The sequence below is a fragment of the Grampus griseus genome (genome assembly GCF_964374135.1).
Source record: "Grampus griseus genome assembly, chromosome: 10".
Taxonomy (NCBI): Eukaryota; Metazoa; Chordata; class Mammalia; order Artiodactyla; family Delphinidae; genus Grampus; species Grampus griseus.
In genome coordinates this window covers 73,853,384-73,879,099 of record NC_139004.1, presented here as the reverse complement: position 1 = coordinate 73,879,099, position 25,716 = coordinate 73,853,384, and the positions used below count along the sequence as shown (strand labels likewise).

The 25,716-nt window shown below is 37.2% G+C and overlaps 1 protein-coding gene across 1 annotated transcript in view; it reads left to right on the top strand.

Annotated features, from left to right (window-relative positions):
- The window catches only part of CFAP20DC (CFAP20 domain containing), a 266,609-nt gene that overhangs the window by 107,888 nt on the left and 133,005 nt on the right, over positions 1 to 25,716 (top strand). Inside the window, exon 6 of the mRNA XM_082663225.1 lies at positions 10,238 to 10,394. Coding sequence (XP_082519351.1) covers positions 10,238 to 10,394 — 157 coding nt within the window. The remainder of the gene's footprint in view (positions 1 to 10,237; positions 10,395 to 25,716) is intronic.

Here is a 25,716-nt window from a genome sequence, read left to right as displayed (position 1 = left end):
CGAACTGTTGGTGGGAATGTAAATTGATACAGCCACTATGGAGAACAGTATGGAGGTTCCTTAAAAAACTACAAATTGAACTACCATACGACCCAGCAATCCCACTACTGGGCATATACCCTGAGAAAACCATAATTCAAAAAGAGTCATCTACCACAATATCATTGCAGCACTATTTACAATAGCCAGGATATGGAAGCAACCTAGGTATCCATCAACAGATGAATGGATAAAGAAGATGTGGCACATATATACAATGGAATATTAGCCATACAAGAAACGAAATTGAGTTATTTGTAGTGAGGTGGATGGGCCTAGAGTCTCATACAGCGTGAAGTAAGTCAGAAAGAGGAAAACAAATACCATATCCTAACACGTATATATGGAATCTAAAAAAAAAAAAAAAAACTGGTTCTGATGAACCTAGGGATAGGACAGGAATAAAGACACAGACATAGAAAATGCACGAGGAGGGGAAGGGTAAGCTGAGGACATGGGGAGGGGAAGGGTAAGCTGGGACAAAGTGAGAGAGTAGCATTGACATATATATACTACCAAATGTAAAATAGATAGCTAGTGGGAATTAGCTGCATAGAACAGGGATGTCAGCTCCGTGCTTTTTGACCACCTAGAGGGGTGGGAAAGGGAGGGTGTGAGGGAGGCACAAGAGGGAGGGGATATGGAGCTATATGTATGCATATAGCTGATTCACTTTGTTTTACAGCAGAAATTAACACAACATTGTAAAGCAATTATACTCCAATAAAGATGTTTTAATAAAAAAGAAAATTCTAGGGAACCGACAAAAACTAAAGAAAACCTAGTAACGTAATTGAGTTTATCAAGGTCACAGAATACAATGGCAGTATACCAAAATCATTTGTTTCTATATATTTCTATACGAAGTTGTAACAGTAAACAATTGAAAATTCTAAATCTTAAAAATATTTACAATACCATGAAAAATATTAAATATTCAGGAATAACAAAATATATGTTAGACCTTTACAGTGAAAGCTATAAAACATTGCTGAGAGAAATTGAAGACCTAAATAAATGGGGGAATGTTGTTTATGAATCAGAAGACTGTATTTGTTAAGCTGCCAATACTCTTTCAGTAAATCTGTTGGTTCAATCTAATCCCAGTTAGAATCCCAACAGGCTTCTTTTTTTTTTTTTTCCCAGAAATTAAGAAGATACTTCTGAAATTTACATAGAAATTCAAAGGTCCTAGAATAGCCAAAACAATTTTCAAAAAGTAAAATTTATACCTCATGATTTCAAAACTTGGTTTAAGCTTACAGTAATGAAGACATTATGTTCTTGGCATAGATACCAATAAAAAGTTCAGAAGTACACCCACACATGTATAGTCAGTTGATTTTCAACCAAGGCATCAGAGCAATTTTTTGAGAACTGGAACTTCTGAGTATTCATACAGAAGAAAGAAAAATGAACCTCAACCCATACTTCATACCATTCACAAAAATTAATTTGAGATGAATCGTATACCTAAATAAATACTAAAACTAAAGGGCTACTTTAAGAGATTTCTTAGGACCCAGAAAGCATTAACCATAATAAAAAATTAATTGACAAAATGGGCTTCAATAAAAGTTAAAACTTCTCATCAAAAAGATATTATTAAAAAATGAATAAGCAAGGCACAAACTGGGAGAAAATATTCTTAATGCATATAACTGACAAAAGACTTGTATTCAGACTACATCCTACAACTCTATAATAAAAAGACATAACTTTTTAAGGCAAAAATAATTAAACAAAAATTATACATTTGGTTAAATAAGCATACGAAGAAGAGCTCTATACCATCAGTCAGGGAAATTCAGATTTAAAACACAGTTACCACCACTACTTCATTCACTAGAATGGCTAAATTAAAAGAGGCGAGAAATACTAAATATTGTTGAGATGTAAAGCAATTTCATAAATTTCTAGTGTAAAGGAAAATGGTATAACCACTTTGGAAATACCTTTGGAAGTTTCTCATAAAGTTAAACATTTACCCTTTGACCCAACAGTTCCACTTCTTCGTGTCTATTCAAGGAAATGAAAATATGTGTACACAAATTTGAATTTCACAACAGTTTTATTTATGATAGCCGAAATCTTGAAATAACACAAGTGTCCAACAACAGAAGACTGAACAAACAAATTGTGGTCTATTCATAGTGAGCTCCTACTCAGCAAAACAAGAATGAACTACCAGTACATGCAAGAACACTGATGAACCTCAAGTCTTAGCCTAACTCTAAGAAGCCATTTACTGTGATTTCATTTATATAAAGTAATAGAATAGACAAAATTAAAGTGAAAGAAGTTAGTACTTGCCCTTAAACGGTATGACTGCTGAGATTGATAGGAGAGCTGCACAAAAGATCGGTCTGCGGTGATCGAAATGTTCTGTATCTTGATAGGGTATGGTATACAGATGTATGAAATGGTCAAAACTCATTGAACTGTACCCTCAAAGTCTATGAATTTCATGGTATGAACGTCAAAAAGATCATATGGTTAACATACATTGAGCATTTACCATATGTTAGGCACTATTAGAAGTGCTTACATGTATTTAAACATTGAATCCTAACAACTGTATGAGAGATTTGTCATTATTATCACCGTTTTACAAATAAGGAAAGAGAGGCACAGAGAGGACAAGTAACTGCAAAGATTATATAACTAGTAAGTGGTGGAACTGGAATCCAAATCCAGACAGTTTGGCTCCAGGGCCCAAACTCTTGCATCCCTCGGAAGAATATATTTAAAAGGTGTTGTCAGTAGAGGTTAACTGGAAGGAGTTGACAGACAGATAAAGGAATAGAATATAATTCAGAATTTTTAAAGTATTTCAGGGTAATTAAATTAAATCTCAGGATATGGCCACGTGAGTGGATTAAGGAGTGAAGAGGAGAGGAAGACTTTAAGAAAAGGTTAAGGGACTTTTAGGGTGTTGAATCAGAAGGTAAGATGAACCTGGTCCCAGTATTTTCCAGGAATGTGTGTATAGGATGGTGCTTGTGTACCTGAGGAGGTAGAAGGAGTGACTGGGGCGTGATGTGAAGCTGAAAGGGTGGAAGAGCCTGTCTCTGCAATGCCTCAGGCTCCAAAGAAGATAGAGGTTCCCAGTCAGAAGAGCAAACTCTCTTCTAGTGCCACCCCGCCCCATTGCCTCAAAATAGGGGGCTGTAGAAGCGCAGGTGAACTGCATAAGTGAACTTCAGCTCCAGACTTGAAGGGGAAGTAGTATCTCAGAGAAAAGCCAGGTTTCAGTTAAGGTAAGGTGTGTAGGACCCTTAGAAGAATATAAAGAATATAGGTACTTTTCAGTAGTAAGAATTTCAAAGGGCATAGTGAAAGGGTGACTTGAGGGTTAGCAAGAGAAAGATGGGACAGCTGTTTCAGGAAGAGATACCTTACTGGAGGTAGAGATTGATTGCTGAACATGTATAATGATGACACTTCTACAAGGAATTTGCCTTTCCTTGGTTCAGCCATGAGCTACTACCCTGGCAGCCCCGACCTCCAGTCATCAACTCCCCTCTCTTCATATAAGGACTTGTGGTGATTTACTTTTCCTGGAGAAATTGCTTTTAATACACTAGTAATAGGTAATTACTTCCCCTGACCATGTGGAAATTACTATTGCAATCTCTCTGCTTACACCACTTAATAAACACAATATGATGGTGAAAAAGATAGATAAAGTCATTGTAATCAGATTTTCTCTTGAGAAATTAATTATTTTAAAAGGAACAAGAATAACAGTCTTAAAACCTTGTTTTTTGTTACTTCAGGAGCATGAAAACAGAATGAGGTTCTAAAATTCTGGGAAAAGATGCACTTTATGATTTCTAGGTTATGAAATTGTAATTTTTTGTTTGTCATTCCTTTTTAGCAAGGCAGTGCTGGCTAGAGCTGTGTACTGTTAGCGACTCAGGCTCTTTACACACAGGCAAAATGAATCCAGTTGTCTTCAGATCTTTCCTACGGTATTGGCAGAGAATAGGGGCACAGGAAATCAAAAGAGTTCTGGGACAACCAAGAGCTTGTTATTGCAAGCTCTTGAATGTGTGTGTGCGCCCGGGCGTGTGTGTGTGTGCACGTGCATGCATGTGTTTCACCAGTACAATGAAGCCATATGGCCAAAACATTTCAGTAAAAACTAGAAACTGATGCTTTGAATAATGCTTTCACCCTTTGGCAGTCAGTTGTTTCACGTAAAATTCCATGCTGGAACTAGATACCATAAACTCTCTTATCAATCCAAGAAACAAACTAAACAGAACTGTCTCTTCTTTATCAAGATTGCTGTCTTTCCTGTGCTTATTTCTTAAGGACCCATAATTATAAATATTTTAGATCAAGAGCTCTTCCCTGATGGCTTAGGGTTGCACATAGGAATAAAGTGATTAGAGATCAAGAAAAATGTCAAAAAAGGGATTTTAAGAGTGAATGATATCCCCAAGGATAATGAAAATATTTTATAAAGATCAGCTGTAATTCAGATAACCCACCTGTTGATAGTAGAGAGTTCGTACTCTTTTCTAAAACTTCAGAAAATTATCACAGAATTTATATGAATAATGAGTTATTTGTGGAAGCTTATGAAAATTGTAACCTTTATAAATATCAGCTAAACCAAAAAAAAAATTCTATCCACTAAACTAAAAAAAATTTTCTATTTCCTCTAACCAAGGAAGATTTGTGAAAGATATTCCCATCTTTTTCAGGAATTACTCCCATCTGTACTTCTAAGAGATGGATTCACTAAATAACTTACCAGTTCTCACACATTTATGGTGTTTGTCGAATGATGATATAATGAAAGATTGAAAGTATTTGTGTAGGCATGTATGTATATGCGTGTCTTCATATATTCATACACACACATGCATACCATTATTTGTTGAATACTTTCCATGAAGCATGAAGTCCAGGCAGAGGGAATAAAAGCAGTTTGACTGGGATATATAAGAAGTGTATAAATCACACCTACAACACAAGCAACAAAATCAAAAGTAAACAACAACTAGGATTACATCAAACTAAAAAGCTTCTGCACAGCAAAAGAAACCATTAACAAAGTGAAAAGACAACCTATGAAATGGAAAAAATATTTGCAAGCCATATATCTGATAAGGAGTTAATATCAAAAAATATACAAAGAACTCATACAACTCAATAGCAAAAAAACAATCCAGTTAAAATGGACAAAGGACCTGAATAGACCGTCTTCCAAAGAAGACATACAAAAAGCCAACAGGTATATGAAAAAATGCTCAACATCACTAGTCATTAAGTAATTGCAAACTAAAACCACAGTGAGATATAACTCATACCTGTTAGAATGGATATCATCAAAAAGACAAGAGATAAATGTGTATGATTGCAGAGGAAAGGGAACATTTGTGCTTTGTTGGTGGGATTGTAAATTGGTATAGCCACTATGGAAAACAGTATGGAGGTTCCTCAGAAACTTAAAAATAGAACTACCAAATGATCCAGCAATTCTTCACTTCTGGGAACATAGTAAAAGGAAACAAAAGCACTAACTCAAAAAGATATCTGCACCCCCATATCCATTGTAGCATTATCTACAAGAGCCAAGACATGGAAACAACCTGTGTCCGTCTATAGATGAATAGATAAAGAAGTTGTGGCATATATGTACAATGGAATATTTTTCAGCCATAAAAAAGTGAGAAAATCCTACCATTTGCAGAAACATGGATAGACCTTGATGGCATTTTATGCTAAGTGAAGTAAGTCAGATAGAGAAGGATAAGTACTGTTTGATCTCACTTATATGTGGACTCTAATGAAAACAAAGCAAAACAAAAACCACCAGACTCATAGAAAAAGAGATCAGATTTGTGGTTACTAGATGTAGTGGGGGGCAGGGGTGAGGGCAGAGCAGGAATTGAAGGAAGGTAATCAAAAGGTACAAACTTCTAGTTATAAGATAACTAAACACTGGGGATGTAACGTACAGCATGGTGACTATAGTTAACACTGCTGATGAGCTATATAGGAAAGTTGTTAAGAGAGTAGATCCTGAGAGTTCTCATCACAAGGAGAAATGTTTTTTTTTCTTTCTGTTGTATCTGTATGAGATGATGGATGTTAATTAAATCTATTGTGGTAATCATTTCACAATACATGTAAATCAAATCATCATACTGTACACCTTAAACTTATACAGTGATGTCAATTGTGTCTCAATAAAACTGTGGAAAAAAAGAGAAAAAAATGGGTGTAGAAGGTAAGGGCCTGGTTTCCTGGACTTGCGCTGTTTAAAGGAGGTAGACACCAATTCCCAAGCAGATCTGGCAGATTCTGATTGGGTCTTCAGGTGCAGCCCGCTGGAGGGTTCATCTAAGCAGAGAATAAAGGGGGAGGGTCCTGAGAAAAAATGCCCAACACATTCCCATACCTCCCTGGGCCTGGAAGCCCTTATTAGTTGTTCAAAACGAAACTCAGATGTCACCTCCAAGCATTTCCTAGATGTAGGAAGACTCAAAATACTTATTTCAAAAAAAAAGATAATTTAAAAAGCAGTTATTAACTCTAGAAATCTAAAGAAGTTGCATAAGGAAAGGAAAGGTAATCATAGAGCATCACTTGGCTCAGTTGTGTACAATATTTCCATAGTCACAATAAGGAAAACACAGAATATGAATTTTAAAGAAAAGAGAGAAAGAGAAAGAATGAGAGATAATTGTCTAGGGAGGATGGAGTCAGGAAAGTTAGGTGTATAAGTGAGCTAAAAATCTTATCTACCATAATAGGAAGTCAGCAGATAATGTCTAAAATTGATGAATCAAGAGGTATTATTTTAAAATACAGAGAGAAAAAGGGTTAAAAGTTGACAGTATGATTGCATGAGTGGAAAAGTGACAAAGGGCTACATTTTGTATAAAACTTTTGTTAAGCCCGTGTCTAACACCTGATAAGCACTTAGCACCTGTGGGGAAGAATGGATGAATGCAATTCCTGATGGGACAAACCAGCTGAAAGATTGGAATTGGGGCATAATGTTAAGTTTTTAAGGAATGGAACCCAAATTTGTAACAACAATAATAACGCTAGTATAATAATGTTAATAATTAGTGTTGGATAGCTGGAAACCCCAGTACCTCCATATAACCTGAGTTTTACCAAGCCATGGTGTTTCACCATATGGCATGCATACTGGATTTGTCCCTTACATTTCACTTCCTATGCTAGCCTTCAAACAAGACCCTCCTCACTTCATGCTTAAATGACTGATGGAGACTAATTGGTGCTTCTGTGCCTCAGTCTGTCTCTACTCTGCCTCAGCCTTCTTCCCAGTACCACTCTACCACCCCAAACATTCCTGCATCAGGGTTAATCCAGACTTCCAATACTCTACTTTTCTCACATTCTCCTTCAAGAACCACAGTGACACTTGACCCTCTGGGATCCAAGTTTCTCTTCTTGATCTTCCAGCTCCTCCAGAACCTGGCCTCACTGCCCTATCCCACATTACTTCCCACACTTCCCCAGAGCGCACCATTCCGCTGGTCAAGCCAGTCTCATTGTTACATCACACTCAATCCTATCTCCTACCTTTTATTACAACTGACTTCTTTTTCCCCAAAAGACTAGAGCATTCTTATCACCTGGGAATAAAATGTTACTGTTGAGACATATACAAAGAAAATAATTTTACATATTTAATCAATAATTTACTGCAATCTCTTTTACTTTTCTACTATGGAAACAAGCTCATGTTCTCCTCCATATTAAAATCAATACTTCTAAATGGAATTTGACTTTTAAAATGACATTATTATTTCCTTTATCAATTAATATATCTTTTAATTTTGATAAGTTAATAAAATAGACCTTATATAAACTGTGCTTCTAAGCAAATAATGGAGGAGCCTAATATTTTAATCAAAGCAGAGACAATTTTATTTTTATTTATTTTTTCATCTTTATTGGAGTATAATTGCTTTACAGTGGTGTGTTAGTTTCTGCTTTATAACAAAGTGAATCAGTTATACATATACATATGTTCCCGTATCTCCTCCCTCTTGCGTCTCTCTCCCTCCCACCCTCCCTATCCCACCCCTCTAGGTGGTCACAGAGCACCAAGCTGATCTCCCTGTGCTATGCGGCTGATTCCCACTAGCTATCTATTTTACGTTTGGTAGTGTATATATGTCCATGCCACTCTCTCACTTTGTCACAGATTACCCTTCCCCCTCCCCATATCCTCAAGTCCATTCTCTAGTAGGTCTGTGTCTTTATTCCCATCTTACCCCTAGGTTCTTCATGACATTTTTTTTCTTAGATTCCATATATATGTGTTAGCATACGGTATTTGTTTCTCTTTCTGACTTACTTCACTCTGTATGACAGACTCTAGGTCCATCCACCTCACTACAAATAGCTCAATTTCGTTTCTTTTTATGGCTGAGTAATATTCCATTGTATAAATGTGCCACATCTTCTTTATCCATTCATCCGATGATGGACACTTAGGTTGTTTCCATCTCCTGGCTATTGTAAATAGAGCTGCAATGAACATTTTGGTACATGACTCTTTTTGAATTATGGTTTTCTCAGGGTATATGCCCATTAGTGGGATTGCTGGGTCATATGGTAGTTCAATTTGTAGTTTTTTAAGGAACCTCCATACTGTTCTCCATAGTGGCTGTACCAATTCACATTCCCACCAGCAGTGCAAGAGTGTTCCCTTTTCTCCACACCCTCTCCAGCATTTATTGTTTCTAGATTTTTTGATGATGGCCATTCTGACTGGTGTGAGATGATATCTCATTGTAGTTTTGATTTGCATTTCTCTAATGATTAATGATGTTGAGCATTCTTTCATGTGTTTGTTGACAATCTGTATATCTTCTTTGGAGAAATGTCTATTTAGGTCTTCTGCCCATTTTTGGATTGGATTGTTTGTTTTTTTGTTATTGAGCTGCATGAGCTGCTTGTAAATTTTGGAGATTAATCCTTTATCGGTTGCTTCGTTTGCAAATATTTTCTCCCATTCTGAGGGTTGTCTTTTGGTCTTGTTTATTGTTTCCTTTGCTGTGCAAAAGCTTTTAAGTTTCATTAGGTCCCATTTGTTTATTTTTGTTTTCATTTCCATTACTCTAGGAGGTGGGTCAAAAAGGATCTTGCTGGGATTTATGTCATAGAGTGTTCTGCCTGTGTTTTCCTCTAAGAGTTTTATAGTGTCTGGCCTTACATTTAGGTCTTTAATCCATTTTGAGCTTATTTTTGTGTATGGTGTTAGGGAGTGTTCTAATCTCATACTTTTACATGTACCTGTCCAGTTTTCCCAGCACCACTTATTGAAGAGGCTGTCCTTTCTCCACTGTACATTCCTGCCTCCTTTATCAAAGATAAGGTGACCATATGTGTGTGGGTTTATCTCTGGGCTTTCTATCCTGTTCCATTGATCTATATTTAGCACAGACAATTTTAAATACTACTTTTCTTTTAACTGCAAAAATCCTTTTTTCTGCTTTTGCCCAGCCGTCTTATATATGTCATAATTTTTTACTAAACGATTATTTGCTCCTTTTCTTTAACTCAGTAAGACCATTTAGAGAATTTATTTGATGAAGTATTGAGGGGTCTAATTGTTTAATGGGCGGAAATTAGTCCCTGCAAGAGTACTTTAAAAACTGGCAAATACCTGGCATAATTACAAATTCTTTAGAAGAATCTATTTCTGTACAATAGGTTAATTGGTTATGAATAAACAGCAATGGCTGCAGTTTAGACCCAGCTTCTAATTTCAGTTTCATCCGTGCTTTTTTTTAACAAATCTAAGTGGCTAATTGTGATCAAATTAGTCCTCTTGAAGGAACGATTGGCTACTTATCCTTGATTTTCAAGATTTAAGTGGTCTAATGCACCTACAATTAGCTTCCCACTAGCATACTGCCTTCTGATCTAGAGTTACCTCCCTAAGTTGTCAAAGCCTTGTCTCACAATGGGAACTCTTCAGCCAGATGACCAGTGTACAGTTTAGATCATGATGATTTCTTTGGAAGAATCAAGACAATTCTTAAGAAAATCGAAGCCAAAACAGGTAGATTTGCCTAAAGGGGAAAATTGGTTTGGGGCTGGTTGATCCAGACGATTGCCTCAATTCCGGACTTTGCATTTCATTTATGTGATTTTACATAGTGCTTACTCCTCTTTCCCTTTTTAATTTTAGTGGTGCAATCTATGCATTGACCTGGTGGCATTTACCAGTGAAATATTCAAAGGAGCTGTTTTCCAGTCACTGGATGGAATTATTGTCTCAGCTAACTGTAAGCTACGGAAGATCTTCACTTTAAAATGCAGGCCTCAAGACACTGCTGATAAAGATGGTATGTTCAAGCTGCTATCAAGATTTTTTAGTTCTTCAACTTTTAGAAAATTAGACATGCCTTTGGACAGTAAGAGTACATGGTAGTGGTTTTTGAAAATTTATCTTACTCTATTTAATTGTGGAAAGAACACTTAACATGAGATCTATTTCAACAAATTTTAAAGTATACAATATGTTATTGTTGACTGTAAGTACAATGTTGTACAGCAGATCTCTAGAGCTTATTCATCTTGACTGAAATTATATTACTATATTAATTTTCTAATGATCATGTTAAAATAGAAAGATGGTTGAGTTATTCCTCGTATTATTTCTAAAGAAACTGGAAATAATACATTAATTACTCATTAAACAATTAATAATTATACTCTGTAGGAAACTGAGCCATCTAGAATTCATAAAGCAGCACAAACTCTCCTGCTAAGATAGTTTTAAACAACTGAAAGTATTGAGAAACTACTGATGCTTCTTTTTGATTTTCATCTGGGATTATTTTTAACAAAATCAATTCTAGAAGCCCAGGAAACAGGACTGCACATAAGATGGCAAAGGTGATTTCTTAGAAGTTTGCATGTAGACTTTAGATTTGTGCTCCATCTGGATGAGTGCCTATGAAATCCTTCTGTGTTTCATTCTGTGGAACAGGACACTGTAAATTTCATTTGATAATAAAACACAGCAATGCATTTACAGTTCCACAAAAAGATCATAAGCCAGGAAGTATGGCCACTCATATACCACTTAAAGGCTATACAAGAAAGTGAAAGATTTCACTTAAAAAAAAATGGCACCCAGCTAATAAGAAACCTCAAAATTTATAGAAATATAGGTGAATTCTACATCAGATCGTAAGAGGTAAATCATAACCTAATTAATACTTTTCATAAATGTAAGGAAAAAAGTGAATCAAAAATTGGCAGATTAGGGCTTCCCTGGTGGCGCAGTGGTTGAGAGTCCGCCTGCCGATGCAGGGGATGTGGGTTCGTGCCCCAGTCCTGGAGGATCCCACATGCCACGGAGCGTCTGAGCCCGTGGGCCATGGCCGCTGAGCCTGTGCGTCCGAAGCCTGTGCTCCTCCACGGGAGAGGTCACAACAGTGAGAGGCCTGCATACTGCAAAAAAAAAAAAATTGGCAGATTAAATACATGTTTTTATCTCTGATTCTCCCTTAAGCTGCAATAAAATTATAACATATAAATCCACCAGGATGAAGAGGAGATAACAACAGATAAAAATGTTCATAAATTCTGTAAGATTGAGGAGTGACAACTGACTTAAAAGAGCAGAGAAAGCTGAAACTTTTAGGTTTTCAGAGAGATTTACCAGTAAGATTCATAATATAGATCCTCAGGGAGGATAAAGAATTGGCTGTCCTACGAGAGGGTTCAATATGATGGCATATAGGAAGATACTGAACTCACCTCCTTCCACAGACACAACAAATCTACAACTACATATGGAATAATTGTCTCAGAAAGGACCTGAAAACTGGATGAATAGAGTCTCCACAACAAAGGGTTAAAGGACAGCATCAAGACAGGTAGGAGAGGCAGAGATAAGTCTGCGCAAGGGAAAAAAACCACACCCCAGCCACAGAAATCCACAAATGGGAGCGATCACAAGGTTATGGATCTTTTTCCTGAGGAGAAGGATATTTGAGCTTCACATCAGGCACCCCAACCGCTAGGTCCTACACAGGAGAGACAAGACCTCAAAACACCTGGCTTTGAAAACCAATGGGGAATATGTCCAGGAAAACTATAGAACTGCAGGGATCAGAAACCCACTCTTAAAGGGCTCACATGCAGACCCACCAGACCCAAAAACCAGTTGACCCACAGGACACAAACACCAATTGAAAAGCACATGGATCATAGGTGAAGGGGTCCTACTTACTAATCTCGAAGCGTCTGCTGGAGAGGAAGGAACCAGTTGAGACACTCTCCCAGGACTGAAACACTCCCAGGAAAACCCCCGTCCCCTGCATCGGCAGGCGGACTCTCAACCAATGCGCCACCAGGGAAGCCCTAATCTGCCAATTTTTGATTCACTTTGCAATCTTGGGCTAGTTTGTAATGTCAGCGCTGGCAAGCACCATTTTGGAATTCTCCCTCTAATCTATTATGCCAGTGGGCCCACCCTGCTGGGAACCCTACCCTTAGGGCTGTGCCTTGGCTGGGCACTGCATCCAGTCTAGGGACCAGCCCCACCCACCAGTGTACCACCGCAACTCCAAAACTAGAAGGCACACACAGCCCACATAGGGAGGCAGCCATTGAATGCTTGGCTCTGGTGGCCAAGCAGGATTGTGCTTCTGAGACCCACAGGACATGTCCTAAATAAGACCACTCCTTCAAGACTGGGAGAGATAGCTGATTCACCTGATACATAGAAACAAACAGAGAATAAAGCAAAATAAGGAGACAGAGGAATATGTTCCAATTGAAAGAATAATATAAGACCTCAGAAAAAGAAATAAATGAAATAGAGATAAGAAGTCTCCTGACAAAGAGTTCAATGGTGGTCATAAAGTTGCTTATCAAACTTGGAAGAAGAATGAATCAACACAGTGAGGACTTCAACAAAGAGAAAGTATAAGAAAGTACCAAAGAGAAGTAATAACTGAACGGAAAAATACACTAGAGGGGTTCAACAGCAGACTGGATGAGATAGCAGAATGAATCAGTAAGCTTAAGACAAAGCAATGAAAATCACTCAGACCGACCAGCAAAATGAGAAGAAAATTTTAAAAGTGAAGATACCTTAAGGGACCTTTGGAACAACATCAAGTGAAATAACATTTGCATTATAGGGATCCCAGAAGGAGAAGAGAGAAAGAGCCAAGACAATTATTTGAAGAAATAGTGGCTGAAAACTTCTCTAATATGGGGAAAGAAATAGACATCCAGGTCCAGGAAGCATAGAGTTCCAAATAAGATGAACCCAAAGAGACACACACACCAAGACACAATATAATTACAATAGTAAAAGTTAAGGGTAAAGAGAGAATCCTAAAAGTAGCAAGAGAAAAACAACTCATTACATACTAAAGCCCACAAGGCTCTTAGCAGATTTTTTAGCATAAACTATACAGTCCAGAAGAGAGTGGCTTGGTATATTCAAAGTGCTAAAAAGAAAAAAAGTCCAACCGAGATGTCTTAGCAAGGTTATCATTCAGAATTGAAGGAGAGAGTAAGAGTTTCCAAGATAAACAAAAGCTAAAGGAATTCATCAACACTAAGCCAGCCCTACAAGAAATATCAAAGGGACTTCTTTAAGCTGAATAAAAAATAGCACTAATTAATAATAAGAAAATGTATGAAAGTGAAAGTCTCACTAAGAAAAGGTAGATATATAATAAAGGTAGTTGGTCAATCACTTATAAAGCAAGCATGAAGATTAAAGGACCAAAATAGTAAAATTACGATCATTAGTTAAGGGAAGCATACAAAAAGATGTCATCAAAAGTACAAAACATGGGGCTTCCCTGGTGGCGCAGTGGTTGAGAGTCTGCCTGCCGATGCAGGGGACACAGGGTCGTGCCCCAGTCCGGGAGGATCCCACATGCCGCAGAGTGGCTGGGCCCGTGAGCCATGGCTGCTGAGCCTGCGCGTCTGGAGCCTGTGCTCCGCAATGGGAGAGGCCACAACAGTGAGAGGCCCGCGTACCGCAAAAAAAAAAAAGTACAAAGCATGGGGAGGGGTAGTAAAAAGATAAAGCTGTGGAATGTGTTCAAAATTAAGTTGCCACCAACTTAAAACTGGCTACAGTTTACATAGGATGCTGTATGTGAACCTCACAGTAACCACACACACAAAAACTTTATAGCAAATACACAAAAGAAAATGAGAAATGAATCTAAACATAGCACTAAAGAAAACCTTTGAGACACAAAGGAAGAGAGAAAGAGAAGAAAGAAACAGAGAGGAACTACAATAAGAGCCATCTTCTCAATAAACACAGAAAAAGCATTTGATAAAATTCAACATTTATTTATGATAAAGACTCTCAACAAAGTGGGTATGGAGGAAACTACCTCAACATAATAAAGACCATGTATGACAAGCCCACACCTAACATCACACTCAACAGTGAAAAGATGTAATCTTTTCCTCTAAGATTAAGAACAAGACAAGGATGCCCACTCTCACCACTTTTATTCAACATAGTATTGGAAGTCCTATCAAGACCAGTTAGGCAAGGAAAAGAAATAAAAGGCATCCAGATTGGAAAGGAATAAGTTAAACTGTCACTATTTGCGGAAGACATGATATGATATATAGAAAACCCTAGGGGCTTCCCTGGTGGCGCAGTGGTTGAGAGTCCGCCTGCCGATGCAGGGGACACGGGTTTGTGCCCCGGTCCGGGAAGATCCCACATGCCGTGGAGCAGCTGGACCCGTGAACCATGGCCGCTGAGCCTGTGTGTCCAGAGCCTGTGTTCCACAACGGGAGAGGCCACAGCAGTGAGAGGCCTGCGTACCGCAAAAAAAAAAAAAAAAAAGAAAACCCTAAAGACTTCTCCGGAAGAAATGGTGGAATAAATTTAGTAAAGTCACAAGAAACAAAATCAATATACATAAATTTGTGGCATTTCTATACACTAATAATGATCTGTCAGAAAGAGAAATTAAGGAAACAGTCCCTTTTTACAGTTGCATCAAAAGGAATAAAACACCTACTAATAAATTTAACCAAGGAGGTAAAATATCTGAATACTAAAAACTATAAGACACTGATGAAAGAAATTAGAGAAGACACAAATAAATGGAAAGATATTCTGTGTTCATGGATTGGAAGAATTAATATTGTTAAAAAGTTCATACTACCCAAAGCAATCTGAAGATTCAGTGCAATCCTTATCAAAATTTCAATAGCATATTTCACAGAACTAGACCAAATAATTCTAAAATTTGTATGGAACCACGGAAGATTTCAAATAGCCAGGACAATCTTGAGAAAGAAGAACAAAGCTGGAGGTATCATGCTTCTTGATTTCAAGCTTGACTACAAAGCTCTAGTAATCAAAACAGTATGGTACTACCATAAGAACAGATACACAGATCAATGAAGCAGAATTGAGAGCCCAGAAATAAACCCACATATATGTGGACAATTAATTTACAACAAAGGAGCAAAGAACATACAGTGGAGAAAGGATAGTCTCTTCAGTGAATGGTGCAAGGAAAACTGGATAGCCACATGCAAAATGTAAGTAGACCAGTATTTTACACCATACATTAAAGTTAACTCAAATGGATTAAAGACTTGAATGTAAGACTTGAATCCATAAAATTCCCAGAAGAAAACATAGTAACCTCATTGACATTGTTCTTAGTGATGTTTTTGTGGAACTGACTCCAAAGGCAAGGGAAACAAAAGCAAAAATAAACAAATGGAACTACATCAAGCTAACAAGCTTCTGCACAGCAAAGGAAATCATCATCGAAATAAAAGGCACCCTACTGAACAGGAGGAGTTATTTGCAAATCATATATCCAGTAAGTGGTTAATATCCAAAATACATAAAGAATACAGACAAGGGACTTCCCTGGTGTTGCAGTGGTTAAGAATCCACCTGCCAGTGCAGGGGACACAGGTTCGATCCCTGGTCCAGGAAGATCCCACATGCCGTGGAGCATCTAAGCCTGTGTGCCACAGTACTGAGCCTGTGCTCTGGAGCCCACAGCCACAACTACTGAGCCCACACACCCTAGAGCCCGTGTGCCACAACTACTGAGCCTGCATGCTGCAATTACTGAAGCCTGCATGCCTAGAGCCTATGCTCTGCAACAAGAGAAGCCACCACAAGGAAAAGCCCGCACAGCACAATGAAGAAACAACACAGCCAAGAAAAAAAAAAAAAAGAATACAGACAACAACAACAAACCTGATTAAAAAATGGGCAGAGGGTCTGACTAAACATTTTTCCAAAGAAGACATACAGATGTTCAACAGGCACATGAAAAGATGTTCAGCATCACTAATTATTAGGGAAATGCAAATCAAAACAACAATGAGATATCACCTCAGATCTCTAAGATTGACTGTTATCAAAAAGACAAGAAATAACAAATGCTGGAAAGGATGTGGAGAAAAAGGAACCCTCATACACTGTTGGTGGGACTGTAAATCAGCGAAGCCACTATGGAGAACAGCATGGAGAGTCCTCAGATAATTAAGAAGAGAACTACCATATGATCCAGATATTTCACTTCTGGGTGCTTATCTAAAGAAAACAAAAACATTAAGATGTATGCACCCCTATGTTCATTGTAGCATTATTTACAATAGCCAAGATATGGAAACAGCCTAAGTGTCTATTGATGGATGAATAAATAAAGATGTTGTGGTATATAAACACAGTGGAATTCTACTCAGCCACAAAAAAGAACAAAATCCTGCCACTTGCAACAACTGGATGAACCTTGAAGGTATTATGCTAAGTGAAATAAGTCAGATGGAGAAAGACAAATACTGTATGATTTCACTTACATGGGGGATCTAAAAAAACAAAACAAATGAGCAAACAAAATAAAACAAAAATAAACTCCTAGTTACAGAGATCAGATTGGTAATTACCAGAAGGGAAGAGTTTGGGGGAGTGGGCAAAATGGGTGAAGGAGGTAACTAGACTTGTGGTAGTGATCACTTTATAGTATATACAGATGTCAAATTATAATGCGGTACCCTTGAAACATATCTTTTTTTTTAAATAAACTATAACAATATTAACACAGCTATCATGTTAAAAAAAAAAAAAAAGAACTGTCAGCCCTAGGTACTGCTATAGGCAGGGATAAAGGGTATGGCTAAAAACAGGTAGATTGGTTAGAATTCTGTATCGGTTGCTATAGGACCCCAGATCCCCTCTCCAACTCTATATAACGATGCAACAGGACCTTTATCCTCTAGAGACGCTAAAGTAGAGTGCCTGAACTCAGGTACATCGAATATATGGTAGATAGACACCAAAACTAATAGGAAGAAGTAAATAGATAAGTTAGGAATAGATACCTGTTTTTCTCAGAGTTAAGAAAATATATTGCATCTATAAAATAATAATTTTTCCTGCTTTACTCCAGTAAACATTTTATTGAAGTATATTATATTATAAACTTTTATATACATATAGAAACATTTATAAATTGTAGGCATACAGCATGAGGAATTACCATAGAGTGAGCACATTTGTTAACCACCACCCAGGTCAAGAAATAGGACATTATAAGCAGCCTAGAAGCCCTCTTTATGTCCCATCCCAATCACAGTCATCTTCCTTCTTCTGAGAGGTAACTCTATCCTTACCTCTAACACCACATATTAATTTTACCTATTTTTGAACTTTATATAAATGGAATCATATGGTACATACTATTCCATAAATACATTCTTCCCAGTACACATAGAGATTCATTTATGTTGGTGCTGATCTTCAGTACTGTATAGTATGCCATTGTATGTATATTCCACAATTAATTTTTCCATTTTAGGCTGTTTCCAGTAGTGCTGCTTGAATCATTCTACATTTCTCTTGGAGCATCTATGTAGGCATTTCTTTGGCTATTTAGTAAGGAGCTGAATGAATACATACTTTAACATTCTTAATTTCAGTTATTATTTTTTTGATTCTAGAATTTTATTACATTCTTTTTTATAGTTTCTATTCCTCAACTGAAATCCTTTATTTTGTTATCTAATTCCTGAAATATATTAATCGGAGTTATTTTTAAAGGCCATGGCTCATAATTCCAATACGTGACTCTCCTGTGGGTCTGTTTCTATTGCCTGTTTTAGTCTTGGTGTTGTCTCCTGGTATGCCTGGTAAGTTTCAAGTGAACACTGCACACTTGAAATCAAAAACTATAGAGTTATTTTTAGACTTTGTATTGTATTGTCTTCCTCTGGAGATGTAAAACCAAAAATATAAAATAAAAAGGAAGACGTTCAAAAAACTGAAAATAGGATGGAAATGTTAAGAATATTAGAAGTTAGTACAAGAGGTTAACCATCAGAGTAATAGGATTCCAAGATGAGAGACTAGAGAAAACAGAAATGATGAAATATAAGATTTCCCAAAATTGAAGGCCAGATATTTTCAGTACACATAACTCATCAAAAAAAAGACTCACTATTGTGTAATTTCAGAACAGGAGGGGAAAAAAAAAAGATCCTTTAAGCTTCCAGGATTTTTTTAAATACATACAGTGGTTATATACAAAGGGTTACAAATAAGAATGATGTCTGACTTTATACAGCAATCTTAAATGGTAGAAGACCTTGAAACTATATCTTCAGAAGCCAAAGGGAAATTATTTAGAAAAATTATTATTTAGAATTCTACATCCATCCAGTCTATCAATTAAATGAGTATAGAATGAAGATATTAGCAGACATGCAAGGTCTCAAAAATTTATTTACATCCTTTCTCAGAAAAGATCCAGAAGACATTCTCCACAAAAATTAAGGAATAAATCAAGAAAAAGGCATATAGGGGACCCTATAAGAAACAGAAGATTTCATCCAATAGAAAAGCAAAGCAAATTTTCAGAATTATGGTTAAAGGTATTCAAGGCACGACACTTATAAAACATATCTAGAGAACAGTCAGTCCGTATTTTCGCAGAAAAAAATGGAGCTTCCAAGAGGAAAGTCTTCAGGAAAAGAATGTATCTGATAGAGTATGGTGTGTTTGAACAAAATCAGTTGTGATTTTACAGTGCTGATGGGGAGTTTGGGAAGAATTAATGTTAGGAATGTAGCAAAACCCATGACAAAACAAAACAGTGATCAACTACAAGGGGAAAAAAATGCACAAGAAAAGATATGTAATCATAGTATATCATGTGGCTAAGATATGCACAACATTTTTTTTAACATCTTTATTGGAGTATAATTGCTATACAATGGTGTATTAGTTTCTGCTGTATAACAAAGTGAATCAGCTATACGTATACATATATCTCCATATCTCCTCCCTCTTGCGTATCCCTCCCACCCTCCCTATCCCACCCCTCTAGGTGGTCACAAGCACCAAGCTGATCTCCCTGTGCTATGAAGCTGCTTTCCACTAGCTATCCCTTTTACACTTGGTAGTGTATATATGTCCGTGCTACTCTCTCACTTTGTCCCAGCTTACCCTTCCCCCTCCCCGTGTCCTCAAGTCCACATTCTACGCCTGCACCTTTATTCCTGTCCTGCCCCGAGTTTCTTCAGAACCTTTTTTTTTTTTTTAGATTCCATATGTATGTGTTAGCATACAGTATTTGTTTTCCTCTTTCTGACTTACTTCACTCTGTATGACAGGCTCTAGGTCCACCCACCTCACTACAAATAACTCAATTTCGTTCCTTTTTATGGATGAGTAATATTCCATTGTATATATGTGCCACATTTTCTTTATCTATTCATCTGTCGATGGACACTTAGGTTGCTTCCATGTCAAAAAGACAACCCTCAGAATGGGAGAAAATATTTGCAAACAAAGCAATTTATAAAGGATTCATCTCCAAAATATATAAGCAGCTCATGCAGCTCAATATCAAAAAAACAAACAGCCCAATCCAAAAATGGGCAGAAGACCTAAATAGACATTTCTCCAAAGAAGATATACAGATTGCCAAGAAACACATGAGAGGATGCTCAACATCACTACTCATTAGAGAAATGCAAATCAGAACTACAATGAGGTATCACCTCACACCAGTCAGAATGGCCATCATCAAAAAATCCACAACACTTTTTAAAACAGATTTATTTTTTAGAGAATTTTTAGATTCACAGCAAAATTGAGTGGAAAGGACAGAGGGTTTCCACATGCTCCTTGTTCCCACGCGTGCAGTCTCCCCATCTATGACCACCCATACTAGAGTGGTACATTCCTTACACTTGAACCTACACTGACACATCATTGTCACCCAATGTCCATAGTTTACATTAGGGTTCACTCAGTGTTGTACATTCTGTGGGTTTTGACAAATGAATAATGACATGTATCCACAATTATAGCATCATACAGAATAGTTTCATTGCCCTAAAAGTCTTCTGTGCTCTACCTGTTCATCCTTCCCTCCCCATTAGTGCCTGGCAACCATTGATCTTTGTACTGTCTCCATAGTTTTGGCTTTTCCAGAATGTCACATAGTTGGAATCATGTAGCATGTAGCTTTCAGAATGACTTTTTCACTTAGTAATATGCATTTAAGGTTCCTGCATGTCTTTTCATAGTTTTATAGCCCATTTCATTTTAGTGCTGAATAATATTCCATTGTCTGGATGTACCACAGTTTACTTATCCATTCATCTCCTGAAGGATATATTGGTTGCTTCCACATTTTGGCAATTATAAATAAGACTGCTATAAACATTCTTGTGTAGGTTTTCAGTATGGACATAAATTTTCAACTCATTTGGGTCAATACCAAGGAGCACGTTGCTGGTTCATATGTTAAGAGTATGTTTAGTTTTGTAAGAAACTGACAAACTGTCTTCCAAAGCAGCTATAACATTTTGTATTCCACCAGAAATGAATGAGAGTCCCTGTTGTTCCACATCCTTGCCCACATTTGGTGTTGTCAGTGTTTTGGATTACTGCCACTCTAAGATGTACAATGGCACGATTTTTTTACACAGTCTTAATAATTAAAACACTGAATAATAACTTATCCCCAAATTATGTAAAATCATGTTTGGGGGATGTGGGGAAGAAAGAGAGGAGAGGAGGTATTATAGTGGTTTAATAATGCTGAATTTTCTTTTTCCAAAATAGGAAATCAGAGATATCATCTAAAACTATTAAGTGCAGAAATGGCAATATAAAGCTACCATTTATAAATACGGAAGTAAATACCGGAAGATTTAGCACATATAAATGAAAGGCTTGGAAATAGTTGCCTCTGCATTGCAGGGCTGGTGGATGTGTGAGGTGGGAGGGCAGCAGTTAGGGCATGATGGTATGATGTTTTTTTTCTCATAATTTTATAGTACTACTTGAATTTTTTTTAAATAAATTTATTTATTTATTTTTGGCTGCATTGGGTCTTCGTTGCTGCTCATGGGATTTTCTCTAGTTGTGGAGAGTGGGGGCTACTCTTCGTTGCGGTACGTGGGCTTCTCATTGCAGTGGCTTCTCTTGTTGCGGAGCACGGGCTCTAGGCGCGCCGGCTTCAGTAGTTGTGGCACATGGGCCCAGTAGTTGTGGCTCACGGGCTCTAGAGCACAGGCTCAGTAGTTGTGGCACACGGGCTTAGTTGCTTCACGGCATGTGGAATCTTCCCAGACCAGGGCTCGGACCCATGTCCCCTGCATAGGCAGGCAGATTCTTAACCACTGCACCACCAGGAAGTCCCGTACTACCTGAATTTTTGAACAATATATGTGAATTTTGTTTGATAAGTAGATTTTAAGTGAATGGATAATTTATAAATATTTCCAAAGAACAAGAATTGGCGTAATTTCTTTCATGTTTTCAGAAGGCCTGAAAAGAAGCCTTATGAATGTGGCATCTCAGATCACCTGAAAGGCTCTGAACAGACTTGGGGAAGTATGCTGTGCTTCATGGTACTGTGGAGTATAACCCCATTTAGCTGCCAGTATTTAACCTTGTACAAATACTGACCCTATCTCTGTGCTTCAGTTTCCTCATTAGTAAAATGAGGATAATAATTGTTCCCTTGTTAGATAAATACTATTATTATAGTCTCAGTGAAAGTATAATGTATGTAAATCAAGTACATCTTGGAGAAATTAAATTGATATTGTAGAGCCTAAAGATTTCGATTAATATTTCCACAGTCTATTGCTTTGATCATGTACTAAGTTTGTGGTTTTGTTTGAGTTTTGAATATCTCTGTGCTTCGTTTGCTCAATAATTACTATAAGGTTGTGGTAAAGATACAACCAAATACAAAATATATATGAAAAGACATAAACTATAATATAGTGTGTAGATGCTAAACATTTGTCTGCCTTCTACACATCAGGCACTGGGATGAGCACAGCCCCTGCTTCAAGGAGCTCAGGGTCTCACAGGGAAACTTACATGTATGTGTAATTTATAGTACCTGGTGGAAGTTTGTCTAATGGGCTTGACAGACAGTGAGGGAAGAGGCTGGAGCATTGACCATTTACTGGAGAGAGCCACTTGGTGGGGCGCTTGGATTTCACAGATCTGTCAGGTTAAGAAAAACTTGAGTACTAGCATAGTGATGACACCTTTTGAATTTGCCAAATCAGTGCGTTAAAACAAGCAAACAAATAAGAAAAACTACAGTTATTCTGATTGTTTTACTAAATGCAAGGACATTTACACATACACACGTGAGAAGTTATAAATTTCAGAATAAAGTCTCACATTTTCACCACAGACCAGTGAATATGACTTCGTGGATCAGTATCTATCTATATCCCAGTGTCTGGTCTATAGTTACCTAGAGAAATAAACTTTCCAAGCTGCCTGCTAAAATAAAAACAAAAATTTTCCAAGTTATGAAAGCGGACAATGAGAAGATAAAGCATTTCAGGCAGAAGAAAGAGCATATATGTATAAAGGCCTGGCATTATGAAACGATCCGACGTGTTCAAGGAACGGGGAGTTCAGTATGGTACATGGCAGAGGTGGGGGGTGTGGTATAATATAGTATTGCATTATTAGGCTTCATACTTTGGGTGACATAAAAATGTAGAACAGGCTCCTGTCCTCAGAGTTCACTGTATAATTATTGACAATAGAAAAGTTAACAATATAAGAGTTCATTCTGAAGACAGATAAAAAAGGACAAAGGATTACACAGTATGGGGCAAACTGAGTGTCCGTGGTCAAGGAGGTTGGCAGCAGAAGTAATAATCGTGATGATGATGATGATAGAAGCAGTGGCTGTTATAAACACTTTACATATATGAAGTTAGATTAGATTAATATTTATAACAACTCTACAAGACGGATAGTACTACTATCCCCATTTTATAGATAGGGAAACTGAGGCACAGAGAAGTCAGGATATGTGCCCAGTGTCACATAACTGCTAAGTAGTAGAGACAGGATTTAAACCCTGGCAGTCGGACTCCAGAATTTATACTCCTAATTACTACAGCGCACTGCCTGTCATGGAAGGATAGAAAAGAGGGGAAATTTTAAAAGGGAATATACAAGAGATGTCATGTAATAAGAATTCGAGGATTTGGTAAGTGGCTGTGTTGAGGGTATCTGTATTACAATAAGTGATGAATGTCCCTTTGTCTTTCTTACTGAAAGAGAGGGGTCATTCTATTCTGCAGAAACAGATTACTCAGTCATAGTGTTGAGACTTTTATCCAAGGAAACTTTTTTTATGTGTTTCTTACATTCCATTCTCAGGTTCAGTTTTAAAATATTATATTAAATGTGTACTTAAGCTCACTGTGTGGTCCTTGGCTTATTTAAACTGCTACCATTTCACTCTAGGACCTCTCAAACTCACCTAAGCTAGAAAATGTTGCCTAATTCCCTTGCTGTTCTCTGTTACACAGTGGGATATAATAGAAAGTGAGTTACTGGAACCTAAAACGGCAATTAACCAGTTTTTTAGTTGCCCAGAGGAATGACTTATGTTGGACAAGTAGTAAAGCATGCTGATTCAATTTAGTTTATTACTTTTATGGTTCCCAAGGGGACATAGACTGGCATTTGCACGACTGAATTATTGATTATCTTGTATCATTCTGCATTTTTTAAAAAACACACTATATGTGTAGATAGATAAGAGAAAGACAAAGGAGAGAAAAGAGAACAGATGAGAGAAAAGAAGTAATGATCCATTAAGCATGAACTTATGCTATGCCAATGACAGTTTTACACATTTCCTGACTCCCCAGTCTCCCCAGTTCATTGTTCTCTCTAAAAGACCAGGACTGGGGAGTATGTGTTCTGTGTTTAGAAATGCAAGAAGAGAAGAATTAAAACTATGATTTAAGACTAAGAGTACTTTGAGGGCATAGACTAGATCTCCACTGTTTTTTTTGGGGGGGGGGAGATCTCCACATTTTTATCTCTAGCACATGAGCTGGCACCAGTAACCTGTCATAAATGTTTGATGAATTAATGAAGTAAGGGCTAGCTAATTGTTTGTTCAATTATCCATTCATTTACTGTCTCTATACAGTAAACCTTTATGGGGTGTCTAGCAATGTGAAGAAAACCATCTGTTCAGAGGCCACAGAAAAAATTAGAAATACTGATGTCTTGCCTTGATAGACTGATTGATCAGGAAAGGGCCCTAGAGATATCTAATCCAATGTCTTAATTATACAGATAAGGAAAACAAGGCCCATGGAAATGAGGCATCTTGTGCCAAGGGTACAGAAGGCGGAACTCGACACCAAGCCTCTGACTGTCCTTTTCTCAGTGCTACACAAGTTTACCTTCCACAATAAGTGCAATGATTTAGTGTTTTTAATCATTAACATTCTTGAGTTTTTTTCCCACCTCTTTTCCTCACCTCCAGGTCAGGTTAGTGCACATCGTATCCGAATCTTGTCAGTTTAAGGCTACATTCCACTCCTTCCCAAAGAGGAGCTGAACTCAAAATACCCTTGCCTAGCAAACCACTCCAGGGGGAGTAAAGGGGATAAGATCTCAGCATAGCAGAGGTGCCCAGCAGCCAACAGTAGATCCCACAGAAATGTGTCATGAATATCTGTATATCAAGACTCAATTATTCTGATTAAAATACATATTTTATAATTAAGTATTATAAATATTATTTATAATAAAACATTATTTCTCAAAACTTCTAAGGATAACAATTTCATTTACAGTACCATCCAAATAATTAAATACCTAGGAATAAATTTAATCAAGGGCATAAGGACTTGTACACTGAAAACTATGAAACATTGTTAAAACAAATTAAAGAAGACCTACATAAATGGAAAGACATCACACATTCATGCATTGGAAGACATGATATTGTTAAGATTTTCAATATTACCTAAAAAAATCTAGAGATTAAATTCAATCTCTGTCAACATTTCAATGGCCTTTTTTGCAGAAATGGAAAAACTAATCCTGAAATTCATATGGCATTGCAAGAGGACCTGAATACCCAAAAATTCTTGAAAAAGAAGAACAAAGTTGGAGGAGTCATACTTCCCAATTTCAAAACTTACCTCAATGTTACAGAAATCAAAGGAGTTTGCTGTTAGGACTGACATATAGACCAATGGAGCAGAGTTAAGTCCAGAAATAAATTTATACATTTGATTTTGACAAGGATGCCAAGAGCGTTCAATGGGGAGAGAATAGTCTCTTCAACAAACGGTTCAGGGACAGTTACATATCCACGT